Genomic DNA, 27,483 nt, shown 5'->3' on the forward strand with positions numbered 1-27,483 from the left:
CAGTACAAAAAGGTTCAATACACTTGGGAAGTTGGAACAAGCTGAAGCATAGACTCTCTCTCTCTCTTAGCTATTGCTAACTCTTAAGGCATTGTTATCATGAGGATGATGTTGTAGGGGTCAAGAAAATTTTTATGGTCACTTGCATCTGAAAGTCCTCCTGTGTTCTTTTCAGTACTAATCTTGCTTCTTTTGTTTGTTGAACACTGTATTTCTTGTTTATTCCAGTAACATTTCCAAAGATACTACTGGAAAAATATGAGTACAGAGGCCTTGATATGGACAAATTGATGAATGACGAGAGGATGGGTGCGTATTGGGTACTTTCGAATTTTCAGTTAGAACATTCAGTGATTTTCCTTTTTCTTCTTCCATTATAACTCTTAAGGATGCTATAAGCTAGTTTTTGGGTATTCAAGCCCTGAATAAAAGTTGCTTCTGCAGTACAGATTAATGCTTCTTCAGGTCTGAATCTGTCAGTGACTTCTGTATCAACAACTTTGATTCAGTACCGTTCATCTCTTGGATTTGGTTCTTGAATTGGACTGGCAAGTCTGATTCTGGAGGTGGGTTTTAGGCCTTCCTGACCTACAATTGCTGCGTCTTTCATAATCTCTGGCTTCTTCAGTCTCGTTTTCTCATCATTGTGATCCTTCCATATGCATACTCCCTTGTTCTTACTGAGATTCCTATTGTGTTCCTCAATTATTGGCTTTCTTCCTCCAACAATGCTTCTCTTCTTCATGAGAAGTTCACTATGAAGAACCTCCCTGCATTCCCCCCATCAGTTTTCTTTCATTATCGCCTCTCTGAACATTGTTTGGAGATCCCAAAAGTCGATACAATCTTCAGCTTCTTGGGTTTCTTACTGATTTCCTCAGCAGGCTTTGTTTCTGATTTATGTGCCTGAGCCACTGCATAACTTCTAACGAAATTGCACTTCTTGAAAGGAATCAGCACCGTCTCTGTCCATATCTTCTCAAACCCAGAAAGCAAAAACAGAGGGACAGCTACACGAGCTCCGAAACCCAGAAAAACCAAACAGAAACTGAAACAACAATTGTGTCTGAGAAAGTGAAGTACTGAAGTTCCTAATAGGGGTATTTGTGTAGGTATATAAAGACAAGTGAAAATTCAATAATTCATAGCAGTACTATGAATTCGAAGAGGACAAGGATTTGTCAGTGAAATAAACATATCATTTCCTTGAAAAAATGTTAAACAAACAGAAATTGAAGCTGATTTCAAACACAAGGTAAACAATTTAACAGAGATTGACGGATGAGTTCAAGAAGTATCAGTGTCTCGACGCGTATCTTACATTTATACAGTGTACAGATGGCATGCCAGCTAAGCACCGTTGTTCTTATTCCATGGCTTGACCACAGCCACAATGATGATTGCAACGATTATGAGAAGGATGATAATGGCGATGCACATCCATTTCCTGGAGCTCTTCTGTAGCGACTTTGCCTTTTGAAGTGCGGTATTTCCTGACTGCACATGATCTACGGCACTCGAGACCTAAAAATGTCGAAGACGAGCGTAGATCAGTAATTAGAAACCAATGAATTCTGCTGTGTCACAAAGTTCGCATCATGTACGATTAGTTACCTGTGATTCTATATTGTCAAGCATGTCTCCTTGTGCATCCACCAAAACAGCCATGTCCATGAAAATCTTCACAAGACAGATTAATAACATCAATTCCAGAATCATGATTTTAATAATGTTCAGTCTTCAACATAACTGTCATAACATAAACATGTTCCCACACATTATCCTCCCTCTTCCCCCTGAAAAATTCTGCAGAAGAGATATGGATAATCACCACCAAAAAATTGGAATGCTGGGCCTCTTTGAGGCTGTTTCACGTCTTAAAAATGGTGATGACTCAGCTCAATAGCTGCTTGACTGACAAACCTTGTCAATTTTAAGGAAATTGCACTAAGTTTAGCAGAGATCTTTATACGATGACAAATAATGATATGAACCGAGTTCCCTGTTGACCATTAAAGTAAATCTAAAAATTGAAAACCATAAATTGGATAGCTGTGGTGTCGTTCAGCATTGGATGTTCTAAATTCTAATAGAATCAGAAAATGTCAATACAAAGACCGAATGAAACACCTGTTGTAGCTCAAGAAGCTTTTTCTCCAAATCTCTAACAGCAACATGGCGCTCTTGAATTTCTGCGACAGTGTCCACTACCTGCAAACACAAGAAAGAATTTATTGGGATCAGATACGACTAGTTAAACTTTACTTGAGCTAATGCAAATACTGGCCAACTGACCCAGTAGTGATTTTTTTCCTTTTTCTGAGCAACAGAAGTAGCAGTAAACATGATCACAATGTTGGGCGAGCAGTAAAATAGACCACTGAGGATGAAATATATGGAGGATTTATTAATCTTTCAAAATCACCTCTCAGCTCCAGGGTTTGGTGAAAAACTAAATCATTCAGAAGACTCAATTTCCTCAACAGGAATTCAACTCTAGATTCTAAACTAGCATCACACTTTTCAACTACTGAAGGACAAAGGGAAAAAGTAGGTGGAAAAAGAAGGGACAAACCTGGCCTCGTCCTTGCTCATGAATTGCTTTCTGGAAAATTTGCTCGCTGTCTCCAGTCTCAATCAATCTATCAATTGTCTGTACATTGCTGAATATCAGAATGTAGCTTATAGAAAAATTCAGGAAATTTTAAGTGTGCAATGATGCTTCACCTCTTCATCAGCTCTTGTGCCCGTCACTGACAATCACAGAAAACACAAAAGACAATGAATAATAACTCACCATATCATGCAATTTCAGGGTGGGTGTCACGTGACAGATTGTACTATGATCAAAATGCATCGAGTAAGAGTACAAACCTGTAAAAACACGCCTCTCAACAACCTCCCGGTACTCTTGATGAATATTCTCCCTTAAAGTCTGCAAAGCGTATTAATAATAACAGGTAAACATTGAGAGACCACAGAAACAAACACAGGGAGTAAAGGGAGGAGAATCTCAGTTTATATAGATCTGAGTCATCTGACAAACCTGAGATTCAGTCATCTTGTCTTTGAACTTCTTCTTTAAAGCACTGTAAAAGTATATAGCAGAAGGTGAAGTCACATCGAGGTATCGGATAACTAGGAGGCTAAGAATGTAATGCTCAGCCTAAAGGACAGAGCAATGACAATAGCAATGATAATAGGATGAAACTCAGCAGGCAGATAAATAAAAGTTCATCCATTCAGCAATACCATCAATGGTGGCTACAATGTGTCTATCAGTATTGAAAATTTTAGTAATTCGATACAAGGACTTCACTTCAAAGAGGCATAAGAGCTAATTTAAGCCATTGAACTACTGGGGCGTTGGTAAAAGTGGGGAATAACAAGAGTCCAGTGACACGACCCAAATGTTTTTCATCATAGTATCATATTTTATAAACTTGAGGGTAAAATGCAGTCATGCAACATGAGGTTTTTTTTGCTAATATCCGTTTATTTGAAGTTAGCAAGATATTGCAAATACTTTTGCTATCACAAAGCATATTTCTGTGGTCATCAATTTTGTAATAAGACAAAATAAACTATTCTTTCTCTATTCCTAGCACTGCAGGGTGTAAAACAAAAAACAACTCTAATTTTTTAATCAATTCAGCCTTTCTGTTAAGGTTTCACCTCTCATGTCCCATGTAATCCTAAAATAACTTAACGCATGGGATACATCAATAAAATGTTAATATCAGAGTTGTAGTTTCACTTACATGGTTGTCGCCGTTCTTGAGCGGTCTACCCCTGTTCCTTTTCCACATCCAGGCTTCTGCCTATTTGCCAAATTCTGAACCGCATAAAAGAGCAACACATCAGCAAAACAAAAGAATCAAACCTTTAAAACAAAATTCAGGTTTTGATCTTACCTCTTTGTCAAGCTGCTCGATTTTTGTTTTAATAAGACGGGCAACTTTCCCAACTTCATCAACATCTTTCTCCATTCGCTGTTTGATAGCTGTGGTCAAGACGGGTTCAGGTGAGTACAATTTAAAAAAATAATATTCAACGATGGAAAACACATGCAACAAATTAACAAGCACATCATATTTGAAGAAAAAAGAAATATTTACCACTATATAACAGAAAAGCATCTGCCAATGTGATGGCATACTTATGCTTATTACTTCATGAACAAATATGAGGCTTATGAAATAGAAACTTCCTTATTTATAAATCCTTTGAGCATTTCTCATTTGAAGATTGCATCAGGGCCATATCAATACTCAAAATTGAAAAAAATTCTGAATGAAGATACACATTCAACTGATTGAAAGTTTGTAATTAGCTATTAGTGTAAGAGATTGTTTGTGTTTTGTACACTTAGTTCTGGTGTGCTAATCTAGGAATTGAACATCAGAAATACAGAGTTGCACAAAATGGTACATGCACACGTATGCGCAGCTCTGTTCTTACGTATATCCAATCCCCTTATTATAATATCCTGTTTATATATTTAGTTTATGAAAAATTTAAACTAAGTGGCATTCTACAAACAAATGATGACCATATTTTAATTAAAACGCAAGAGGTTCTTGATTACCTTTCATGGCAGGAGCCTTTGTCACAGCCTTTGACTGCTCATGAGCATCCTGCAGACACCAGTTTTTTGAAAAAAATAAATAAAGGAATTGCATCATATGCACTTAGCAGAAAGTCTGCTAAATTAGGTTAATCTGCATTCCCTAGACAATGGAAGGACTCAATGCCAATGCTTTCAAAGATGACAATACATTATTTAATTCTAAAATGTGCAAGCTTTGAGAGACCATTTAGCAACACCCAAAACTAGAAAAGGAATCTAAGAGCCTTAGCATATGTTTCTTCTTCTTCTGTATCCCTGAAGAGCATTTAACTGCTCTCTCTCAAACTCTAACACCTCGAGGGAAAATTTTAAGATTATTTAGGGTTTTTTTCTTCCAATATATTTTAATTCTCCTATCTTTTCTAATCTCCTCTTGCACAAATCCCATCTGCTAGGATTGCGCTATTCTTTTGAGGCAGTCGGGCTCATTATTATTTGGACAATCCACGTAACCATCTATTTCCTAGGCGGAAATTCAGGTACCAGGGGGACTAGATAACTTTTTAACCAGAAATGAAAGGCCCGACAGCATCCATGGGAGACCACTAATGTAGAAGGAATATTCAATTGGTAACAAATCCCTAATAGTCCTTGTACAAATAAGTACCTAGGAAAGAGAAAGCATAATGGGAAGGGAAAAAGTCCTTGTACCTGGAGCTTCTTAAGTAGCTTATCAAGCTTCTCATTTTGCTTTTCAATCTCTTGGACCTGGAATAAATCAGACACTTAGACCGTATTATACTTAACAAGGAAATCAACAATCAACAACTTAGTTCTACAAAGAATATCTCTAATGTAATCTATAAGAAGAAAGAAAAATTAAGAAAACACTATCGTATATTGATCATTCTTCTTGCTTAGGCATTCAAGGAATACTCATAGAGAAAATCTGCAGTACCTTTTTGAAAAAATCTTCCAAGCCTAGATCTCCCGAATTCATTGGAGCATTAGTTCCCATCTCAATATCTCCACCTCTAGAAGGTTGGCCCCGAGGGATCTCAAAAGAATCCTGCAAAACCATCATCAAGCTAAGCCTTTGCAACTTAGGAAAGCCAAGCCTCGACCAGATATACTCAACCCATTTTTACAGAAAAAAGGGGATAAAACAAAAACAAGTCCATTGCCTCTATTAAAATAATTAGCATGCACAGATAACCATTCTGAACAGATCAGACTTTAAAGCCGATAGAAAATTGGGAGCTAAAGAAATGAGACTACTTCAAGATGAACCTTTTTTTGCTTCTTGCACTAAATGGGATTTCTTGAATCCACAATCTAAGACAGTGCAAAAATATTTAAATTTCAACCGAGTAGAATGACTTTAGAAGAACTGGAAATCGTTTAATGCAGGTATTGTAAATGTAATGACCAGAAACCATAGTTTCAGTTCCAAACCAAGTAGCTCCAAGTACCATGTGAAAATGTCTTAATTGCTTGCAAATAGAAGCAAGCTGGTAATGTGTTTGTAACTCAGCAAGATTAAAACAAGCTGATATATATTATATAACAAAATAGCAATTCAATTCTAGAAAATAAGTAATCATAGAATTACAGCTTGATAGCCATATAAGATGGAACATGTGATTTAATTTTTAAGTGGGGCTGCCGACTCTATTCACTTTCTACAATTATTACTATTTCTTTCTCAATGGAAAAGCAAAGCAAAGCATTACAAAACATAAAAACAGTGTCTATAAATGTCCAGGAAAAGAAAAGCTAGCAACTGCAGCTCTTTGAGGCACCAAAAACCACAGATTCAATAGTCGATAACTAAAACAGAGGCCTTTTGATTTTCATTCTGGCGAACTTTCTCATCAACCAAATAGAAAATTCCTGAAAACCTATAACTAAAATAACCAACAATATTCAAATTCTCAATTCTCCTTATTAAAAAAAAATACCCAATTGATTTTAATCAGCTATCGTAATCGAGCTTAGATTAAGACAAAACCAAGGAAACCCAACTCTTAAACACGTCCAACCAACTACCAAACAAAAAGAAATTCATATATGAACAAAAAAATCCAAAATTGAAAGAACACATTACCGCTAAAAGGTCATTCATTGTCGAAGACGGAGCTCAAAGGACCTCGCGAGAGAAATCTTACAAATATTCTGAAATTCAGACACCAAAGGGGGTCGGGAAGAAATTAAACTGAATGAGCTTAAAAACTCAAACTTTCGGATCTAAATTGTTGTTGAACAAAATTCACGCAAGACCTGGTTTTTGTTTCAAAAACCAGGCCTTCTTAGGGTTCGTAATTTCTGTAATCCACAATAATTTCGAGATCCAGAGAGAGATAGAGAAGGAGAGAGCCCCCTGTTTTCGTGTTGAAACAGCGAGTGGAGAGAGAGAAGGAGAGGAAGGTGAGAGAGCGTGAAGGCAGCTTTTTATGGATATGATAACATACAGCGCAGTCCATGAATGTAATAGATATGGACAGTGGATCCCACAACGTGTTTCAGTAAATGTACGGCTGTGATCTTCTAGCAGTTTTGCTTCATTCCCTGTCTGTCTGTCTGTCTGTCTGTCCGCCGCCAGTCAGGGAGGTTTGTTTTTTTTTTTTTGGCAGTATAAATAAAGTCATTAATGGTAAAAGAAATAACAAAATTACGGCTCTGTTTGGTAGATTATCTATCAAAAGCCCAAAAACTGCTCATAAACCGCCTTACATATAATAAAATAAGTTGGTACCAAACAAAACCCAAGAATCCTAGTAATCCTACTACCAATTTGACAAAATCCATTGTAACCCAAGTAACCTTGGCATGTTTGAGCTAGGAATGAATGAGAGCACAAGATGATGGTGCCTGGATCCATTAGTCCAAAGAGCAAAAGAGCTATTCAGTTCCAAAGAGACTAGTCCTCAAGTTGCAGAGTTGTGCCTTCGTGCTTTGATTGTTCAGCGTGCAAGGATAGCATCAGCATTCACAGCCGATTGGTTTTGGTTCAACCCAAAATGAACGCCAGCTACAGAAGCAGCAGCAGGGTGGCGTCTGATCTTTCGTATTGCTCTTTCAGTATTGTGTTTTTCCCACCCACATCATATTGCGGCAGAAAACCTTTTTTGTAAGGACCGAGAAGAAGATATCTACAAGGAAGATGCAGCAAAACATAACCAACTTTGATAAAGAAAAATAACTTGCTTGTTATATCATTAAAGGAATGGCTCCTTGACCTGTTACATTACAGAATATATTATCATATGAATAGTCCGACGTATAACCAAAGCTTCCAAAGTTTATAACAAATCAAATGAATGAGAATGACCCAGATGACAGTGAATAAACACATGAATTCCAGAGAGGAAGAAAGACACTAGCGTTCTTCACTGATAAAGACTTGCAGATACTTTTAATCAAACCACATTAAGTCTATGTGCTGGTGAACTATGAATGAGAGTGTCAATCTACAATTTAGGCAACACATTCTAGGTTAAGTTGTAATTGCAAAAAACAACAGGTCAGGGGCAACCACAAATACAGTCCAAGTTGGTTGTGTGGTCGAGTTGGAGGGCTAATACAAAGAGGACTTCATTGTTGACATATCAAACAAGAGAGAGATTCCAAGAACACAGGTATTTTGTTTCTATATGAAAAGTCTGATACATACCTACGAAATAAATCAGTCAACATTAGTGTAAGTGTGCGATTCTCATCAGGATCATGTTCCAGTGCAGTTTTCAAACTCAAAAAGGTAGCAATTGAGTTACTTATACATCTGTTTTTGTGTAATCCTCTATTGCAGGAAATATATTACTGGAGCCAGGAGCTAACCTCAGGTGGATGCGCAGTCACTTCACAACCATCTTCTCCTCCAACCGTGCATGCTGGCAGCTGAAATGTCAAGAAGGCAGCCAAAGCGGCAATATTGGCTGCATCCACAAGATTCCTGTTTCAAAAAAAAAGAAACGTAATTGAAAAATAAAGGTAACTGGCTTGAGCAAAGGAAAAGGGTCAAACAACAATTAGCAACAAGGGAAAAGAAGAAAAAAAAGATCATTCCCCATTATCAAGAATAAGGAGATCGACGGTTCAACATGCACTGCCATTACCAATTTCCCAGTTCCTAGCAAGAACACAAAGCGACTCCATGTCAACTTCCCTGCTTTCCCTGCAAGACCACTCCAAATATCAAAATAAGGTTATTCCAATACAGAATTCACCGCAAAAGTTGTAGTTGTCCAACTAATGTTCAGAAGCTAACATTTCCATCCTGCTGTGATATACAATGATTATAAGAATACCTACTTGTTTACAACAAGTCAACAACTAAACAGCAAAACATCAATCACCTTAAACAACGATCAATCATGCGCCCCCGACTCCACTCAGACTCTCCTGGATGGCATGGCTCAAATGTAGAAGGTTCAGCCATTGGGGAGAATCAGTAAAAATTGTAAGCGTCCCTTCATTTGGTCGGTCTCGATAAGGTTGAACTAATTGTGAAGTCATGTCTGGCCTATCTATACCTCTGATGACCCATTATCTCTAGAAAGTTACAACAATATCTAAACAAAAATTTTGATCAGATTGATTCCACATTCCATTACAAAGAAAGCCAACTATACAAGTACACTTGACTGCCAAAATCGATGCATAATTCACGACATTGGAATGGCCAACCACCATCGATTCAGAGGTCGGAAAGCAAAGCAGTCTCTATAAATTTCTTCTTATTCACAGTTAACAGCCAGATATTGGTTAATCACACATCACCAATCTTCTATACAAACAAAAGGGCAAACAACAGAGTTGAATTGGAGTAGAAAATATTCAGCTCCTCAAGCATTGGAGCAAAAATAGCAGCCCAAGCAAATCAAGCAACCCAAAATCAAAAATCAAATAATAACCCCATCAATCACGTTATGAAGCAATTAGGTTTCACAAGTAAATCCAAAGTTCACATATTTACCAAAAATAAACGGAAAAAATGTTCGAATTTGTTGCAAGGGACAACCTTTGCTGGTAAACCAGTGATTAAGCAACAAGTTCACATATTCACCAATCAATGACGTTGACACATGGAGTCTTAATGTTCGATAGAATTCAAGTTTACCTCTTAGAAGAATACACTGGGAAGTGGGATAGGGGGGGCTGGAATTGCCAGTTTGTGAAATTGTGAAATTTTTTAAAATCTGAACCATTGATTCAATCTTATGGCTCAAATTAAAACTCTCCCTCATCATCTTGATGATAGAATTATTTTCTGTATATTGTTTTCCCCTTTTTCAAAATTTCATTTTACTTTCTTCTACCTCCCTTCCATCCTTCCTTTTACTAATTGCAAGATCTCCTTGTCCAGGTTTTGGTTCATCTCTGATTGAAGAGCCATCACTCATAGCGGACACTTTAACTAGGTAGGTTCTCATTTTCCACCCAAAGAAAGAACAGTCAACGGGTATTGTGTTTAAGATTAGGGAGAGGCGTTTGATGTATGGTTCTTCCTCCTCTCTTATGTCGAACAAGAAATTACGATGGAGGATTTATAAATATGTAAAGCCAACATGATTTATGAGTCTGGGAAGCCAAATGTCCATCTCCACACACAACAGAGAGAGAAAAAGCTGTATCTTTAAGAGAGATTCTATAAAGAGAAATGAGACTCTTTTAATCTGAGCCATAAGATTGGATCAATGGTTCAGATTTAACAAAATTTCACAATTTCACACACGGGCAATTCCAGCCCCCCCCAATCCCATTTTCAGAACCCTACCGTACCACCGGTTCTACCGAAAAAACCATGAACCAACAACACTCACGTTTTTTTGTTACTATCATACCGCACATGTACTCAAACCGTGCGACTTGAGGTTAAACCGCGGTATTTCGTATAAACCAGGAATCGTCGGTTTACAATAAAACTTACAGGTTTTGTAATTACTACCGAGTACAAACCTCAGGGCTTCACACCTTCACCTTCAAATGACCGCCTGAGGGAGGTGCGATTTGAGTCTTCGACTTTGACAGTGATACAAGCAGCGACTTTAACAATGATGACAATGAGATATATTCGGCAGCCTTCAATGGTCCATTGTCTGATGAATTAGGGGCAGAGGAGAGCGATTGATTTAATATGGAAGTGGATGAACAGGCGGTTGCAATGGAGAGCGATTGATTCAGGCTGCTGTAGCGATTTTCTTTGTGGGAGACGTAGTGGATGAACAGAGACAAAATCAAAACCTCGATCAAAGTTCTCAGATCTTGTGCTGGAAAAAGATGCTAGTGTGAGTGTGCTTAATAGTTAATAGATGTTAATGAGATAAGCCCAAACATTACATGGCCAATGAAACTAGTAATATCATAACCGCAATGAGCCCATGTGAAGTATACATTTTTTTAATTATATATGTAATATTACATATTATATAATTAAAAACTATTAATTTATTATGTATTATAAGCAAGCAGTTCAACCTTCATCGTACTGGTTAAATCTTGAAAACCTCGAACATTCAACCTACACAATTTGATGCACGGTACGGTTTTGAAAACTATGAATTGCACAGTACTTGATAGTTAGAGTAACATAGTCGATAAGATGTTTTTGGTTAATGGTTGTTTGAGACTCTAATTATTTACGTTAATAAAATTTTGTTGTGGCTTTAAACTTTTACAAACTGAATCAAATGAATTATAGTGCAGTAGTTGCTACAGCTATACCATTGTAGTTTGTAAAAATAATGTTGGGAGTAAAGAAAGGTTAATATTGAAGAAGTATGTTCCCCGAGTAACTTAAAAACTTTTAAGTTTAGACTACTTGAATCATTTAGCATCACCACAAAAACACAAGAAAAAAATGGGGAGGGGCTACCAATCCTCGAGGGTGATTCTTTGCTAAAATCAATTCAGAGAAAAAACAAAATTTAGAGATAAACTTGCCAAGCAAGAGAGGTGAAGACGATTGTGCCTAGTCGGTGGCATGCTCTAAAACTCGCGACTCTTCGGTGATATATATGCATAAAAATCAGTAGCGTAACGTCGATTCAGTCAAAGTGACTTTCCAGTTTTCTTGATTGAGAACAACTCTAATGGGCATATTTTCAACATCTGAAAGTGAATGTTACGGAAAATTTAGAGTGCTAGAACTCTACAATGGATGAAAATGAACACTTGAAAATACATGAGATAATACCTTCTTGATAATAACACTTGTTTTATAGGTTGTTATGAAAAATAACACTTAAAATATCGAATATGTATATAATTGATGAATAGTAAAGAGAGACGATGAAAATGAAGATAGAGGTGATGAAAATGAAGAGAGATGATGGAAAAGAAGAGAGAGAAAATAGAGAAAATGAGTATGAAGTATTAGAAAATATGAAGTGTTATGAATAGTGCATATTGTAAGATCCACTCACCCAATTAAATTATGCCACCTAAGAGAGAGGAGAATAGAAATAAATGGTTTTGGAGTAGTTGATATTTCTGTTGTCATTGGAATTACTCTAAACATTATGAATCAGGGAAAGCGCGTGCAGGAAGAAGGAGGGCATGGGGAAAGGAAAAGTCTTATGCGGGAATCGATAATTCAGCCATAAAGTGATTTTAATTCAATTAAATTTTGAACATAATTACGTGTCTAAATCCATGTCGTAATGTAGTATTAGATAGATAGATATAGATACATAGATAGATGGATAATATTGTGTAGACAGATAGATAGATAGATAGATAGATATAGATAGATAGATAACCATGTTGATTTACGCGTCGTGTTCTTTACGTGTCATATGTGAGTATGTGACCGACTCGGGTTCATTGCGGGCCCAGAGGAGACAAAACAAAGGTGACACAGATCCCCAAATAGCTATAAATGCATATTCTACACAGCTCCATTTCTCATTTATATTATTTTCTTCATATATCTGTTTGTCTTGAGCCATACAGACTCCTCTGGAGTTTCAAGAATAGTGAAGGTACGAATCGTGGGTTTTTTTTTTTGTTGTCTGATGTTTGATTTGCTTAAAAGTCTGCTATGATTCTTACCACTTGATCGCTTAAAATCTCTTATATTTTGCCAATTAAAGAGAGAATTTGGAAGAACAGGATCGTTTTGATCTGGGTTTTATTGATGTTTGATTCTTTTTAATAGAATTAGGAAGAACAGGATCGTTTTGATTTGGGTTTTATTTGATGTTTGATGTTTGATTTTCTTTTACATGATCTTAGATGTTGTGATATGTTCTTAATCGACTCAGTTGGAAGAAATTTAGCGGTGTTTTAAAGCTTGTTATTGCCTTCTCTTTCTGGGTATATTTTAATGTCAATTATGTGCTGATTTGGTCACAGATTCACTGGTTCTTATATGCTAAGAACTTTTGAGTAAACCTAATTTAAAGGAGCCAATTTATTGTTTTGTTTGGTTTACAACCAGGAGGTAAATTATCAATGATGTCTTAAATTTGGTTTCTTTATTGTTTTGAAGGCTTCATTTTGGAGAAATTTAGGTGGTTCATCGTTTTCAAAGGTGGTATATCTATCTATCTATCTATACACGGAGAAGCTAGATGCAATAGGTTATGGTTGTTTGCAAAAATGGACTTTCAATCTCTGAAATGATTTTTTTTTTTAATTAGCAGTTGATGAATGTGCATAGGTAAACAACTCTAGGGCAGTACATTTCCGCAGTGGCATAGTTAATAAATTTGCAATTTTTTAGTCTTGGTTTTGGCATGATAACATGTAGCCAAATTAGACTGTAGGATTAGTTCTCTTGTTATGGAATCTTCTCTGGCAATGAAAGCCTTTTCTTTTCTCCTTGAAATATCGGCATCAATGGAAAGATTTGGTTGCTTGTATGTATTTTTCATTGTTTCACATGGAAGTTACTACTCAACTCTATAAAAGTAATGGATAATTATGCCCACCATGAAAGCTCTTTTCATACGACCAATATAGGCTCAGTAATTGGAAACCTGGGATAATTATCCTTTTATACCATTTCAGCTGCCATCCCTCTTCAAAAGAGAGAAAGTATATGCAAAGTGTTCCCTTGTATTTAGGTGAAAAAGGAAAGGAAAAGGCTTCGAGCCTGGTGATTGTACTCAGTTTTAGTCCTGCATTTTTGGCTTCGGTCCCCGTTTATCTAGAAAGAATAATGCAGATTGTCATGAGTTCATCATGTAGCTTAGGCACCTTTATCTGCTTGGTCAGTATCTTTTTGCGATAAACTATAGAACAGTTTATTTCTTATTCTTACCCCATATTTGGGATTGATCTCTTACCCATCTGCTTTGTTGATTTCAGGAAATTTGAGCTTAAGTGAGAAAGCGTTGATATTGCAATTTCGACGTGTTGCAACAACTCATGACATGGAAGACAAATCTGAATATGTTATGGTCGAAGAAGAAAAACCCAAAAAAGAAGAGTTACATGTCAAAGTTCAGACAAAGGATATACAAGTTGCTGGTGAGAAGGAAAATAAGTTAGAGATAGAATTTGAAGAGAGAACCAAATCAGTGGAGAAAAAAAAGCTGAAAGGTGATGAGAACAAGGTCGATAAGCATAAGGAGAAGGAGGGGGGGGAATCCAAGAAAAAGGAGAAAGAGAAGGAAGATAAAGAGGTAAAGTTGAAGGTAAAGGAGAAAGAAAGCAAGGAGGAGAATGAAGATGAGCATAAGGAGAAAAAGAAAGAGAAGAAAGGAAAGAAGGAGAAGGAGAAGAGTAAGAAAGATGATGGGGACTCAGGGGAGAAAGAGGGGACGATGACAGACGTGAAGGACAAGAGGAAAGAAGTGAAGAAGAAAAAAGATAAGGAGAAGAAAGTGAAGAAGCAAAATGAAGGGGATGAGAAAGTAGAAGATGAAGAGAAAGAGCAAAAGAAGAAAGACAAAGAGGAGAAAGGGCAGAAGCACAATGAAGGGGATGAGAAAGTAGAAGATGAAGAGAAAGAGCAAAAGAAGAAAGACAAAGAGGAGAAAGGGCAGAAGCACAATGAAGTGGAACAGGGGATGATGACAGAGGTGAAGGACAAGGGGAAAGCAGAGAAGAAGAAAAAAGATAAGGAGAAGAAAGTGAAGAAGCAAAATGAAGGGGATGAGAAAGTAGAAGATGAAGAGAAAGAGCAAAAGAAGAAAGACAAAGAGGAGAAAGGGCAGAAGCACAATGAATTGGATGAGGAACTAGAGGATGAAGAGAAAGAGAAAAGGGACAATAAGAGAGGAGAGAAGAAAGACAAAAGGCACAGTGATGAAGTGGGTGTGGGAGAAAGAGAAGAGGAGGAAGTAGAGAAGAGAAAGAAGAAAGACAAGGAGGACAATAAGAAACAGAAGGATGATGCCAACGAGACAGCAGGTAAGGAAGGAGGAAAAGAGAAATCAGAGAAGAAGAGTGACGATAAAGATAAGGAGACGAAGAAAAAGGAGGAGGAGAAGAAAGAAAAGAAGCAGAAGAATGAGGAGGGAGATGAGGATGGAGAAGAGAAAAAGAACAAGAACAAGAAAGAGAAAGTAGATAAGAAGAACGGGAAGAAAGAAAAGGTGGACAAGGAGAAGAAGAAACTTGATGAAGCGGATGAGCCAACATGCGACGTTGGAGTTACCTCTAGGGATATTGTAATTGAAGAAGGGGAGGAGAAGCAGAAGGATGAGTTAAATGAAGCTAAAGACAAGAAGAAAGAAAAAGACAAGAAGAAGGGTGAGAAGAAGGATAAGGGCAAGGATATTGGTAAGCTGAAAAAGAATTTGGAAAAGATTAATGGGAAAATAGAAGCTCTCCTTGAGGAAAAGGTAGATATCATGAGGCAAATCAAAGAAGCTGAGGCTGCTGGTTGTGTTGTTGCTGAGTAGGAAAATGGGTTTTTGCAGGCTGATATGTCAGATGGCATAGCATGTTAGCTTTCTTACTCTTGACATTTCTTTTGTCTATTTTGCAATACTATGTTCATATAAATGTTCTTTCTTTTTGTGTCTTATGAAGAAACTGATTATATGAAGAGAAATCTTTGTATAAGTGTAATGGCAGGTTTTGTTGTGGGTTCAACTTCTATAAATAAAAAAATTTCCTATTTTACCTTTTGTGTTGGATGTTGAATTAAGAGTTCCAAGCAAAAGATGAAGATACCCAAATCATATTATTTTATTATTGTAAAAATGAGAAGTTACAATCTATAACATAAGGCCCAACAAAAGCCCATATTTAGTGTTAAAAAAACCCTTAAAAAGCCCATTAAGGGTCTTGATGAATGTGAAGAATATCAGAGCTTTGTGATTTTGGCGAGGCAATTATCTTTGGGCCTTGGATCCGGAAAGTACACCATTGGGCACCCAGGATGAATCCTCTCCAGCCTGAAACATCATATTTTATATTTATAAATTAAAAAGAAATTATATATTTCAAAAAATATATATTTTCTTCTTTCTTTCCATTAAAAATGTTGTATATATGTTGTTTCATGAAGAAATAGTTAAATTAAATACTATGTGAATAGAAAAGAAGGACTTACTTGTAGTGAAGAAGGAAAGAATGGACAAAAATGCAAACAGCATTCTTGGCTAAATCACTCCCCGCACAATATCTACTTCCTAGTCCAAATGGAAGGAAAGCTCCACGTCTCATTTGCTTATTCTGCTTCCAACTCAAGAAAAAAAACTCCCATTATTATTATGTATATATATAGTTCGCCACCCTTTAATATATATATATATTATGTTAAGTGAAAACACCTACATCCCATCTTGAAGGATCAAATTCTTTTGGGTTTGGATGGATTTCAGGGTCCAAATGAACACTTCTAATCATCACCAAAACTTTCCATCCTTTCGGTACGGTATATCCTATACATATATATATATATATATATATATATATATATATATATATATATATATACACACAAATGAAAAATGTTAGCTTAATTATAGCATATGACATCAAATATTAATAATCGTACTTAATTAGTATCCAATGAATTTAAAAAAAATGATCATACCATTGATGTTTACATCGACTTTCGTCTCTCGGAAAAGTGAAGTTACGATATTAGCCCTACGCAAAGCTTCTTGAATTACCTTAAAAAAGAAATTAATTAATCAACTTATTAGATTATTTGATTGAATTAATGTTGTATAATATATGTACTATCAATTATATATATATACCTTCATGGTGTAACTCATTTGTTTAATTTCCTCCATAGTCAAACCTTTTTGTGTAGCTGGTCGATTCCTTATGATAGCCTCTTGTTCTTCCTGAAATACAGAGATTAAATCAATATAATAGCAATATTAGTTACTATAATTCAAAATAATCCTGAAATTAAAGGGGGTTGTAGAGTGTTTTTTTTTTTTTTTTTTTTATAATTACCTTGACTTTCTGAAGGATTTGTGGATGATCATGGAGGAACAACATAACCCACATTATAGCACCAGCAGTGGTATCATGACCAGCAAACAAGACTCCAATTAAAATATCAACAATTGTCTCATTGTCTAATTTCTCACTATCTTCATTCTCAGCCTCCAATAGTAAATCTAACATGCTTTTCTTTTCCTCCTTTGATTCATTACTTTTGTTTCTCACTCTCACATCTTCAATAGCAGCGTCAAGGATCTCCCCCAACTTTCGACGCGCCTAATAATACACAGTCAAAACCACAAACACGTCAGCCAATTTGGTCGAATTGATCGACAACTTTTAACATGGTATTAGAGCAGAAGGAATCTATATATACGTACCTGAACGGCTTTGTGAAACGCAAAGCCGGGAAGATTTATACCCAATTTGAACACTCCTTGAACAAGATCATTAAAGGGATTCTTCAATGATTCATAGATGGAAGACCCTAGTTGGGGTCCAAAGGAGATGTTTGTGATGACCTTAAGGGTAGCTTCTTTCAATACATTACGAAGCTCGATAGGGTTCCTCATGCTTGACCATTCATCTAATGAATCCATCATCACATCCTCAATAAACCCAATATACACTGATAATGCATCATGGCCATTGATTGGACTTGCCGTTAGTCTGCGTAGACGCTTGTGTTCTGTGCTATGAAGTGTATCAAATAATTTCTTCCCTATTAGCGCAAAAAGACTTGAGTATCCAAGTTTGTAGTTTTCGTCGTCTGTTAACACTGCCTTGCATGTTTCAGGGAGACAAACTATGGCACTTGGACTGCCAAACAAATGGGTCTTGTAGATACCCGTTTTTCCGTACCTATACCCACCGTTGGATCATAACGTAAATTTCATTAGTTATGATAGGGATCTCAATTGCTGAGTTGTATGCATAAGATTTCATGTAAATTATGTGGGACATGTAGAACCTACGAATTCACTTGGATCCTTCAACTACTGGGATCTTTAACATTTACGAATATTCATAGACTGAATTCTAGTTCTTTGATTTCATGGTAGGTATGTTATGTAAATAGTCAAAGATAATGAGTTTCTAAAATATATAAGCTTAAACTTTTAGGAAAAAGACTCGGAGAGTGAAGAATACATACCGTTGAGCCAAGTTATTGATGAAGGAGTGTGGTTCGTCGGAATCTCGAAAAGCTTTCAGGAAGGAAAACATGTTTCCGATGATCGGCCATCCCATGTCTCCCGGAGGAAGAGGCCGCGGTTGCTTGAATCCTAACCGTTGAATGTAACAATAGTACAATTCATTTGCTCTCTTGAGGAACCAAAACACAAAAACATAACCACCTAATATGAATATAACACCCATTCTCAAGTACTTCAAGTAGTACTCCTCCTCCATTACTTGTGTATATGAATATGATTCTCCAATTCTCTCCACTCTATATATGGAATAATAAGAAGAGCATTTGCATAAATTTTTAGGCTTCACTTGGTGTATTGATTTCATTATTATTTTTTATTTAAATAAGTTGAAAAACGTTGTCTCTAGAAAGGGACCATTATATATAATTGATTTGAACAGGATGAAATATTTATAAATGGTAAGAAGTCAACGCTCTTTAATTATGATATATATTTTATTTATTTTAATCAACTTCGGCTAAACATTGCTGAGGTAAATCTTTCGGATCTACTTTGAGTCATTAGTTGGAGTGGTAAGATTTGCTATAATTATGGGTTGTCCAATAACAGTGGGAAGGTGTGTAGACTTCGGAAGGCTCTATATGATTTGAAACAATCTCCATGACCACAAGGATGATTTGGGAGGTTTACTGAAGCAATAAAGAAATATGAATATTATCAAAGTAACTCGGATCATACCCTATTCATCAATCATTGGGATGAAAAGGTTACTAATTTGCTAATAATCTATGTAGATGATATAGTTGTTAAATGTGATGATATTGATGAAATTGGTAAATTACGCAAGTTGGGAATAAGATATATATATACCAACTTGAGAGGGAGTGTTGAGGTGAGTCACGGGAATTAATTAGGATTCTAGCTATTCCTCATAATTGGCTCCTTGTTGTAACTTGTAAAGGTCAATTGTGTATGTATATATATATATATATATGTATATATATATATCCTCCTTGAGCAATAACTACATATCCCAATTTTTGACCCTATGTTACTTCTAATCCTATGTGATATGTGTGATAGTTACACATATAGGATCAACTCGATCAATATCTAACACTCCACATATATTGGGGATTGGAAAAATGAGAGCTATAAATTTAGGGTTTCAAGCATTTTTCATCTTCTTTATGGAGGAGTATCAATACAATTAACAATTTAGTTTGAGTATGGGTAGTCAAATTTGAGTTGGTGCCTTCTCATACACAAAGATGAGGATAAAGAGAAGTAATAATAATAATAATAGTTATTATTATTATTTTAAGAATAAGAATAAGAATAAGGTGGCCTGTAATAATCATAATAACGTGTCCAAGAGAAGTACCAATAGTTAAACTAATGTTGCAGTGACCCAGCAAGAGATATGCATATCTTTGAGTAGTTAAACTATGTAATGTAATACGTAGGTACATTCGTTGACAATTAATTATAAATGTAATTATTAATACATATAGAACATAAATGTCAACATCTGTTTCCAATTTGTAACTTTAATTTAGTACTCTTGCATATGGAATATTCTTGACCAAAAAACAACAACATAGTAAAGAAATTAACAGGTACTATGTTTCATTATTATGCAAGGTTGTAAAAATCGAACCGATCATTGAATCAGAAAATTCTTCAATTCACGATTCAAAGGTTTAATCGGGGTTCAAACCGGTTCAACATAATGAATTATTAAATATATAAATAATAACTAAAAATATCATATTTTATAATACTTAAAATAATATGGAAACAAATGTACGTACTACGGTAGGTTTTTGTTATTGATCGTTAGAGGGAACTCGTATAAGGTATAATGTCCACAAAATATTTGAAAAAATATATTAATGGAATCATAATCATTTTTAGTAAATTAAATATGTTTACTCATCTTTTTTATAGATATTTGATATTATTATTGTTGCAATCAAGGTTTACAAATTTAATATTTGAAATATATGTTTATATATATATATATTTCTACACACACACATTCAACAGATAAGTTACTTTAATACAAAATAATGTGTATATATATATATATAGAGAGAGAGAGAGAGTAATTCTTCTAAAAAATATATATATAGAAAGTAATTGTATATACATACGTGTATAAGAAAATCTTTATTTTCAAATGTCATTCCAATAAGAAATGGTAATTTTAATACAATATATACAATTAATGTGTTTGCTTAAACAAAGCAATGAAGTGGATTAGTTGGTTTGGGAACTTGTTATCCAATTTCTGTTTGGTGCAGTGGATCCGCTGCACAACCTCTATGTTGTGCCATTGCACCAAACGGTGCAGCGGAACTAGTGGATCCGGTTCCAAAAAGAAGCTCCCTTAGGAAGCTTCTTTTGACAGTGGGAGACGTTTTAGGCTTTTGTTTTTTATTTTTTTTGAAAATATGGGCCCATGCATAATTATATGGTTTAGATGTGGGTCCTACTTGTATATAAGTTTATTAAAAGATCATTTTATACAAAATATGTCATTTAATTGATATATTACTAATAAATCATATAATACAAAATATGGGTCCCACTTTTATTAATTAATATTTTTATTAATATAAATATTACAATATAAAGCTCACAATAATATAATAAAAATATTTATTAATTAACACTTAAAATTAATTTTAATAAAAATTAGATTTAATTTAATATTAAATTTTAATAAGAAAATATTTATTAATTAATACTTAAATTAATTTTAATAAAAATTATATTCATTAGATTTAATTTAATATTAATTTTAATATGAAAATCATAAAATCTAATATTATAATACTTTATTTCAACAGCTTTTCCGCTAGCGTCAGCTTGTACTTCACCAAACATTTCACAGCTTTAAGCTCAGTTTTTTTTTCATAGCTTTTCCGCTAGCATTGAAAATCAATCTTTCCGCTCTACCAAATAGGCCCTTAATATCTAGCCTTGGGTTCTACTCTTACCAAATCATTAGGTATTTATCTAGGTCAATTCGGTTGAATGAATTGGCGGGTTTAACGGATTGAGAATCATAGGCTCTCCTGAAATTGACCGAACAAACTCGACTAGTTTGAAGACCTATCCACAGTTGACCGGCTGATCCAGTCCGGTTCTCATGACCTTGTTATTTTGATGGATATCTCCTAAGTAGTTTCATTAGCTTAGCTTATAAAGTTATAATGATTTGTCTATGAGTGGCTTTTGGGAATTATTGAAAAAATATAATGACAAGTATTGTTGTGAGTTCGCTCCAAACCTGCCCCGTTGACATCCCTAGTTGAACCTCCACAAATAGTAAAATTTCTTATTTTACCTTTGTAAATTGTATTGGATGCTTGCAAATTTTCTTTTCTTTTCTTTCTTCTCCTATATTTGTATCTTGAATTAAGAGTTCCAAGCAAAAGATGAAGAAACCCAAATCAAATATTATTTTATTATTGTAAAAATGGGAAGTTACACAATATAACATAAGGCCCAACAAAAGCCCATATTTATTGTTAAAAAAAAACCCCTTAAAAAAGCCCATTTAGGGTATTGATGAATGATGAATGTGTTGAATATCAGAGCTTTGTGATTTTGGCGAGGCAATTATCTTTGGGCCTTGGATCCGGAAAGTACTCCATTGGACACTCAGGATTAATCCTCTCCAGCCTGAAACATCATATTTTATATTTGTAAAATTAAAAAGAAATTATATATTTGATAATATTTTCTTCTTTCTTTCATTTAAAATGTTTTATATATCTATATGTTGTTTCATGAAGAATATATATATATAAAAGAGCTTACTTGTAGTGAAGAAGGAAAGAATGGACAAAAATGCAAACAGCATTCTTGGCTAAATCACTCCCTGCACAATATCTACTTCCTAGTCCAAATGGAAGGAAAGCTCCACCTCTCATTTGTTTATTCTGTTTCCAAGTCAACAAAAAAAAAAAATCCCATTATTATATATATATTGTTACTTGTTAGCCACCCTTTAATATATATATATATATGATTTGAAGTAAAAACACTTACATCCCATCTTGAAGGATCAAATTCTTTTGGGTTTGGATGGATTTCAGGATCCAAATGAACACTTCTAATCATCACCAAAACTTTCCATCCTTTCGGTACAGTATATCCTATACATATACACATGAAAAATATTAGTTTAATTAATATAGCATATGACATCAAATATTATATAAGAATGGTAGTTAATTAATATCTAATTAATATAAAAAATGATCATATACCATTGATGTTTACATCGGCTCTCGTCTCTCGGAAAAGTGAAGTTACGATATTATTAAATTATTTGATCCAATTAAATATATGTACTAATAATATCACAAATATATATACCTTCATGGTGTAACCCATTTGTTTAATTTCCTCCATAGTCAATCCTTTTTGTGTGGATGGTCTATTCTTTATGATAGCCTCTTGTTCTTCCTGAAATACAGAGATTAAATCAATATAATAGCAATATTAGTTATTATAATTCAAAAACATTTGTTAAAAATCTATGAAATCAAGAATATTAATAATAAAGGGGGGTTGTAGAGTTTTGTTTTTTAAAATTAATTACCTTAACTTTTTGAAGGATTTGTGGATTATCATGAAGGAACAACATAACCCACATTGTAGCACCAGCAGTGGTATCATGACCAGCAAACAATATTCCAATTAACAAATCACCAATTGTCTCATTGTCTAATTTCTCACCATCTTCATTCTCAACCTCCAATAGTAATTCCAACATGCTTTTCTTTCCCTCCTTTGATTCACCACTTTTGTTTCTCACTCTCATTTCTTCAATGGCAGCATGAAGGATCCCCACCAACTTTCGACGCGCCTAATAACACAATGAAAACGACAAACACGTAAGCTTTTAAGGTCGAACTGATCGACGACTTTAACATGGTATCAGAGCAGGATCAAGGTATCTATACGTACCTGAACAGCCTTGTGAAACGCGAAGCCGGGGAGATTTATACCCATATTGAACACTCCTTGAACAAGATCATTAAAAGGATCCTTCAATGATCCATAGATGGAAGACCCTAGTTGGGGTCCAAAGGAGATATTAGTGATGACCTTAAGAGTAGCTTCTTTCAATACATTACGAAGCTCGATAGGGTTCTTCATGCTTGACCATTCATCTAACGAATCCATCATCACATCCTCAATAAACCCAATGTACACTGATAATGCATCATGGCCATTGATTGGGCTTGCTGTTAGCCTGCGTAGACGCTTGTGTTCAATGCCATGAAGTGCATCGAATGATTTCTTCCCTGTGAGTGCCAGAAGACTTGAGTATCCAAGCTTGTAGTTTTCGTCGTCTGTTAACACTGCCTTGCATGTTTCTGGGAGACAAACTATGGCGGTTGGACTCCCAAACAAGTGGGTCTTGTAGATACCAATTTTCCCGTACCTGTATATATTCACCATTGGATCATATATAACATGATTTGATTGCTTGTTAAGTATGTTATGTAAATAGTCTAAGGTTAATTCATCGATCGGTTTTTAAAATTGTTGAAATTCTCAACCCAAATATACGGAAGATATTATCCGTTCTGGGGCATGAGCACGCACGAATTTGTTTTTCATGGGTCGTCGCTATTGGTACTTAAGCCCATGAAAACAAGTCTATAATATGAGAAGAGTTGGGCTTTGCTTATAAACCACTCGGCTAAGTTATGTCAGACCGATGTAGGTTTTTTAGTCTTGACACTCCCTCACACTTGTGGACTGCGTTATATCAGACCCAACAAGTGGATAGGTAGAGACCCGTCCAACTAGACTGAGATATTTCACCGATATAATATTGATTATTGAAATTCTCAACCCAAACACATTGAAAATATTGTTCGTTCTAGGTCACATGCCCGCACAAATTTAATCTACAGAGGCTGTCGCTGTTGAAAATTAAGCTCGTGAAAATGCGTCTACAATGTGAGAAGAGGTGTGTTTTGCTTATAAACCACTCGGTTGATTATGTCAGACTGGTGTGTGATTTCTAGTATTAGAAAATAATATAAATATATAATTTTCATTCTAGTCAATCGCTGTTAGGAAAAGGACAGGAGAGTGAGAATACATACCGTTGGGCCAAGTTATTGACGAACGAATGTGGTTCGTCGGAATCTCTAAAAGCTTTGAAGAAGGAAAACATGTTTCCGACGATCGGCCACCCCATGTCTCCCGGAGGAAGAGCCCACGGTTGCTTGAACCCTAACCGTGGAATATAACAATAGTACAATTCATTTGCTCTCTTGAGGAACCAAAACACAAAAACATAACCACCTAATATGAATATAACACCCATTCTCAAGTACTTCAAGTAGTACTCCTCCATTAATAGACTCATGGTGTATATCAATAGGAATATGGAATTCTAGCTATTCAACTCTCTCTGACACTCTAATCTCTATACATGCAATAGGAAGTATGAGCACTAATTTATAGCTTCACTTGGTGTATTGATTTCAAAGTTTTTTTATTCAAATAAGTTGAAAAACGTCATCCCTAGGATTTGAATAGAATTAGTGGTGGCAAAACTCCATCCGATTCGGATGATTGAATTTTTTCGACTCAGATTAAATTAAGTCTGAACATAACTTGGATTAGGTTATTGTCCGATTTGTTTATTCGGATTTAAACAAATATGAGTTTGGTCAATTAAATACCTCCAAAATCCAATCCGGATTAAGATGGGGACATGTAAATATTTCGTAAACACGTGATATTGTCGGACTCATAACCGACTCGGAATTGATTGATGAGATATATATATATATATATATATATATATATATATATATGGTCAAAAATGAACGCACTTTATGGTTTTTTTTTTTTTTTAATTTTTAGCCAACTTTTCATTTTTGCCATCTTTGACCGACTTATGATGAGATAATTCAATTCAGATCCCCCAAAGTCATTTTAAATTTATTACATTTGCACACCTTTCGAAATAGACAAGATCCCCAACATTATATATTTTTTTATGGAAAAGTGTATTTAGGGATGAGAAAAATCTTTCTTTTATGAAGCCATCATCCACGGATGGGTAATTGCTTTGAAGGACAAGAACAAGAGGTGGCTGGCTATATATATAGTCAAATTTTAAGGTTGTGTTTGATATCACTTCCAAAAATTTTGAAAACAAAATTAAAAAACAAAAACATAAAATTGAAATTTGTTTGATTGAACACTTAAAACTGACAAAAAATGAAAGCATAAAATTGAAAAAAAAGAATGTGTGTTTATGATTTTATTTTCATAATAATGGAATATATCCACACCATTATATTTTTTATAACTGCAGCCTTTGCCGTGTTTCACCATTGAAAACATTAGCAGAGAGAAAAAAAGATAAGAAATAAAACAATAACCCAAAGTATATTTCATCATTGTCTTCATATCTCTATACAATTTACAATTTAAAATGTTAAAGAAAGTGTAATCTATAATAAGTGTAATTAGTTCTGTTTCCAAAACTTTTAAAAACCTTTTTTTCTTGTTTTCAAAATTTTTGAAAACCTGTTTTTGGTTTTCATAAAAACCAAAACATAAAATACAAACAAACAATTTTTTTTTTATTTTCTATTTCTTGAAAACTAAAACAAAAAACAAGAAACAAAAGCGATACCAAACACACCCTAAATTTGTGTAATGGCGTCTTCTCATACAGAAAGACAAATCAAACAAGTAACAATAATAAGGTGGCCAAGAGAAGTACCAATGGCAATCACAAGAGGGCAATGATATAAGCCATCACAAGTGGGTTATACTGGTAGTTGCCTGGAAATGAAATAGCATTAATTTGCTCTTCTAGGATGAAGTAATTACGTAGAAATTCTTCTTTTTGTCCTCCCTTGATGTAATATCGTGACTTTGAACTCCGCCTGTGTTTGCAGCCGATTCCAAACCAAGAAAAAAGAGGAAAAATACAGTAGGTCAGCAGTCAACATGAAATTACGTTTTTGAGGTCTCTTAAATGATAGATATATTAAGTTATATGAGTCTATACTAAGTTTAGTCTTCATGGTTATGAAGACTAGGTGTTCTAAGGTGTTTGTCAAGTTGGAGAACATATTTGAAAAACTCTGATCAAGCATGGGCTTTTCTAGATCACTACCTCAAAACCCAACACATAAAAACATACCAAAAAAATTACGAAAGTCGAGCTCGTAAACATAGTAAATAATATGGATCCTAACACTTGGTATCCCAATTACAGAGTTGTGCGCACATAATTTTATGTGCATAATGTGGGACATGTGAAGCTCACGAATTCACTTAAATTCTGTGCGTCTAACTCACTGTTGGGATGGCTTGGATACTAACCAACCACTAAAAACTTTATCATTTTCATTTATGTTAGCTGTATTAATTTTTTTTAAAATTTTTATGAATCTTTATTCCCTCAATGTGCAAGATACTTCCATTTGTTGTCAGGATTGGCACACTATTCCACTTAATTGGCACATTATTCCACAAAGGCACACAATTTGCTATCCACCTATTTCCAAGAAGACCCATCTGAAATTTCCTCGATCAAAACTTACATGTGCAATAGTCTGCAAACTATAAGGGCAAATGCAATAAGAAATAATTTATTGGGCCAACATTTTTGTTGGCCCTGTCCCACCTCTATTACACAAAAAGTCAAGTCAAACACGTATTCTAATACAGTCACATCAGCAAAACACAAATTTCTATACACTTTTTCTTCCCACACACTTTCTCTTTCCACCCAACCCAACAACATTCCATTCCTCCATATTATCCACAACAAAACTACACCAAAACATTAAATATCAATACATCCACATCAGCAAAACACTTATCCCAATACAGCCACATAAGCAAAACACATTTTACAATACAGCCACATCAGTAAAAGACAACATCTTTGTTGGCCCAATACCACTTCACCATTGCATTTGCCCTAAGTATACATAACATACAAACATATGAAAATTCCAAACTAGATGTGCAATAGTCTGCAAACTATACGTATGCATGCTAGACAAACACATATGAAAATTTCATGTATGATCTCCCATACGACTTCTAGAGATGACTCAAAGTAGATGTTTTACAACTTTTAACTAGTTTCTTGTGAAAGGAATAAGTACTGAAATGATCCGTGCTACTTTTGTTTCGAATTAAACAAACCCCTATACTTTGAAGGTTGTGCTACGTTGGTCGGAAGGTTGTGCTACGTTAGTCTTCCGACCAAATTGATATTAAATTTAACTGATGCGGACTCTAATATGTGACATCACTTTGAAGATGATATTCCATGTGGTGTAGGAAGTGAATATGCCTTATCTAAGAAGCATCGATATAGGT

The 27,483-nt window shown here is 35.0% G+C and overlaps 3 protein-coding genes and 1 pseudogene across 5 annotated transcripts; 1 reads left to right on the forward strand and 3 right to left on the reverse strand.

Moving 5' to 3' along the window:
- Nucleotides 1–1,177: 1,177 nt before the first annotated feature.
- Nucleotides 1,178–7,012, reverse strand: LOC119992438 (syntaxin-132-like). Its single transcript, XM_038839116.1, has 13 exons — nt 6,678–7,012; nt 5,529–5,639; nt 5,282–5,338; nt 4,589–4,637; nt 3,915–4,003; nt 3,762–3,835; nt 3,047–3,089; nt 2,875–2,935; nt 2,728–2,753; nt 2,576–2,653; nt 2,131–2,211; nt 1,615–1,680; nt 1,178–1,524 (listed from the first exon to the last, which is right to left on the reverse strand). Exons 1-13 carry the CDS (start codon nt 6,693–6,695, stop codon nt 1,351–1,353), a joined length of 927 nt encoding a protein of 308 aa, XP_038695044.1. The 5' UTR covers nt 6,696–7,012; the 3' UTR covers nt 1,178–1,350.
- A 221-nt stretch (nt 7,013–7,233) lies between these two features.
- Nucleotides 7,234–9,972, reverse strand: LOC119992660 (annotated as a pseudogene).
- A 2,424-nt stretch (nt 9,973–12,396) lies between these two features.
- LOC119993270 (myb-like protein X) lies at nt 12,397–15,648 on the forward strand. 2 transcript variants are annotated; one of them, XM_038840320.1, is made up of 4 exons: nt 12,435–12,552; nt 13,062–13,103; nt 13,883–14,334; nt 14,584–15,648. In XM_038840320.1, exons 1-4 carry the CDS (start codon nt 12,450–12,452, stop codon nt 15,421–15,423), a joined length of 1,437 nt encoding a protein of 478 aa, XP_038696248.1. In that variant the 5' UTR covers nt 12,435–12,449; the 3' UTR covers nt 15,424–15,648. The 2 variants fall into 2 exon arrangements, with proteins under 2 accessions (XP_038696249.1, XP_038696248.1); XM_038840321.1 differs by lacking the exon at nt 13,062–13,103 and having other exon boundaries at nt 12,397–12,552.
- LOC119993269 (beta-amyrin 11-oxidase-like) lies at nt 15,489–24,535 on the reverse strand. Of its 2 annotated transcripts, XM_038840318.1 has the most exons (9): nt 24,445–24,535; nt 18,084–18,303; nt 17,311–17,791; nt 16,940–17,206; nt 16,735–16,824; nt 16,566–16,644; nt 16,304–16,410; nt 16,080–16,201; nt 15,489–15,921 (listed from the first exon to the last, which is right to left on the reverse strand). In XM_038840318.1, the coding sequence occupies exons 1-9, from the start codon at nt 24,488–24,490 to the stop codon at nt 15,831–15,833; spliced, it is 1,503 nt and encodes a 500-aa protein (XP_038696246.1). In that variant the 5' UTR covers nt 24,491–24,535; the 3' UTR covers nt 15,489–15,830. The 2 variants fall into 2 exon arrangements, with proteins under 2 accessions (XP_038696246.1, XP_038696247.1); XM_038840319.1 differs by lacking the exon at nt 24,445–24,535 and having other exon boundaries at nt 18,084–18,400.
- Nucleotides 24,536–27,483: the final 2,948 nt, after the last annotated feature.

The sequence above is a fragment of the Tripterygium wilfordii genome, chromosome 23, assembly GCF_013401445.1.
Source record: "Tripterygium wilfordii isolate XIE 37 chromosome 23, ASM1340144v1, whole genome shotgun sequence".
Taxonomy (NCBI): domain Eukaryota; kingdom Viridiplantae; phylum Streptophyta; class Magnoliopsida; order Celastrales; family Celastraceae; genus Tripterygium; species Tripterygium wilfordii.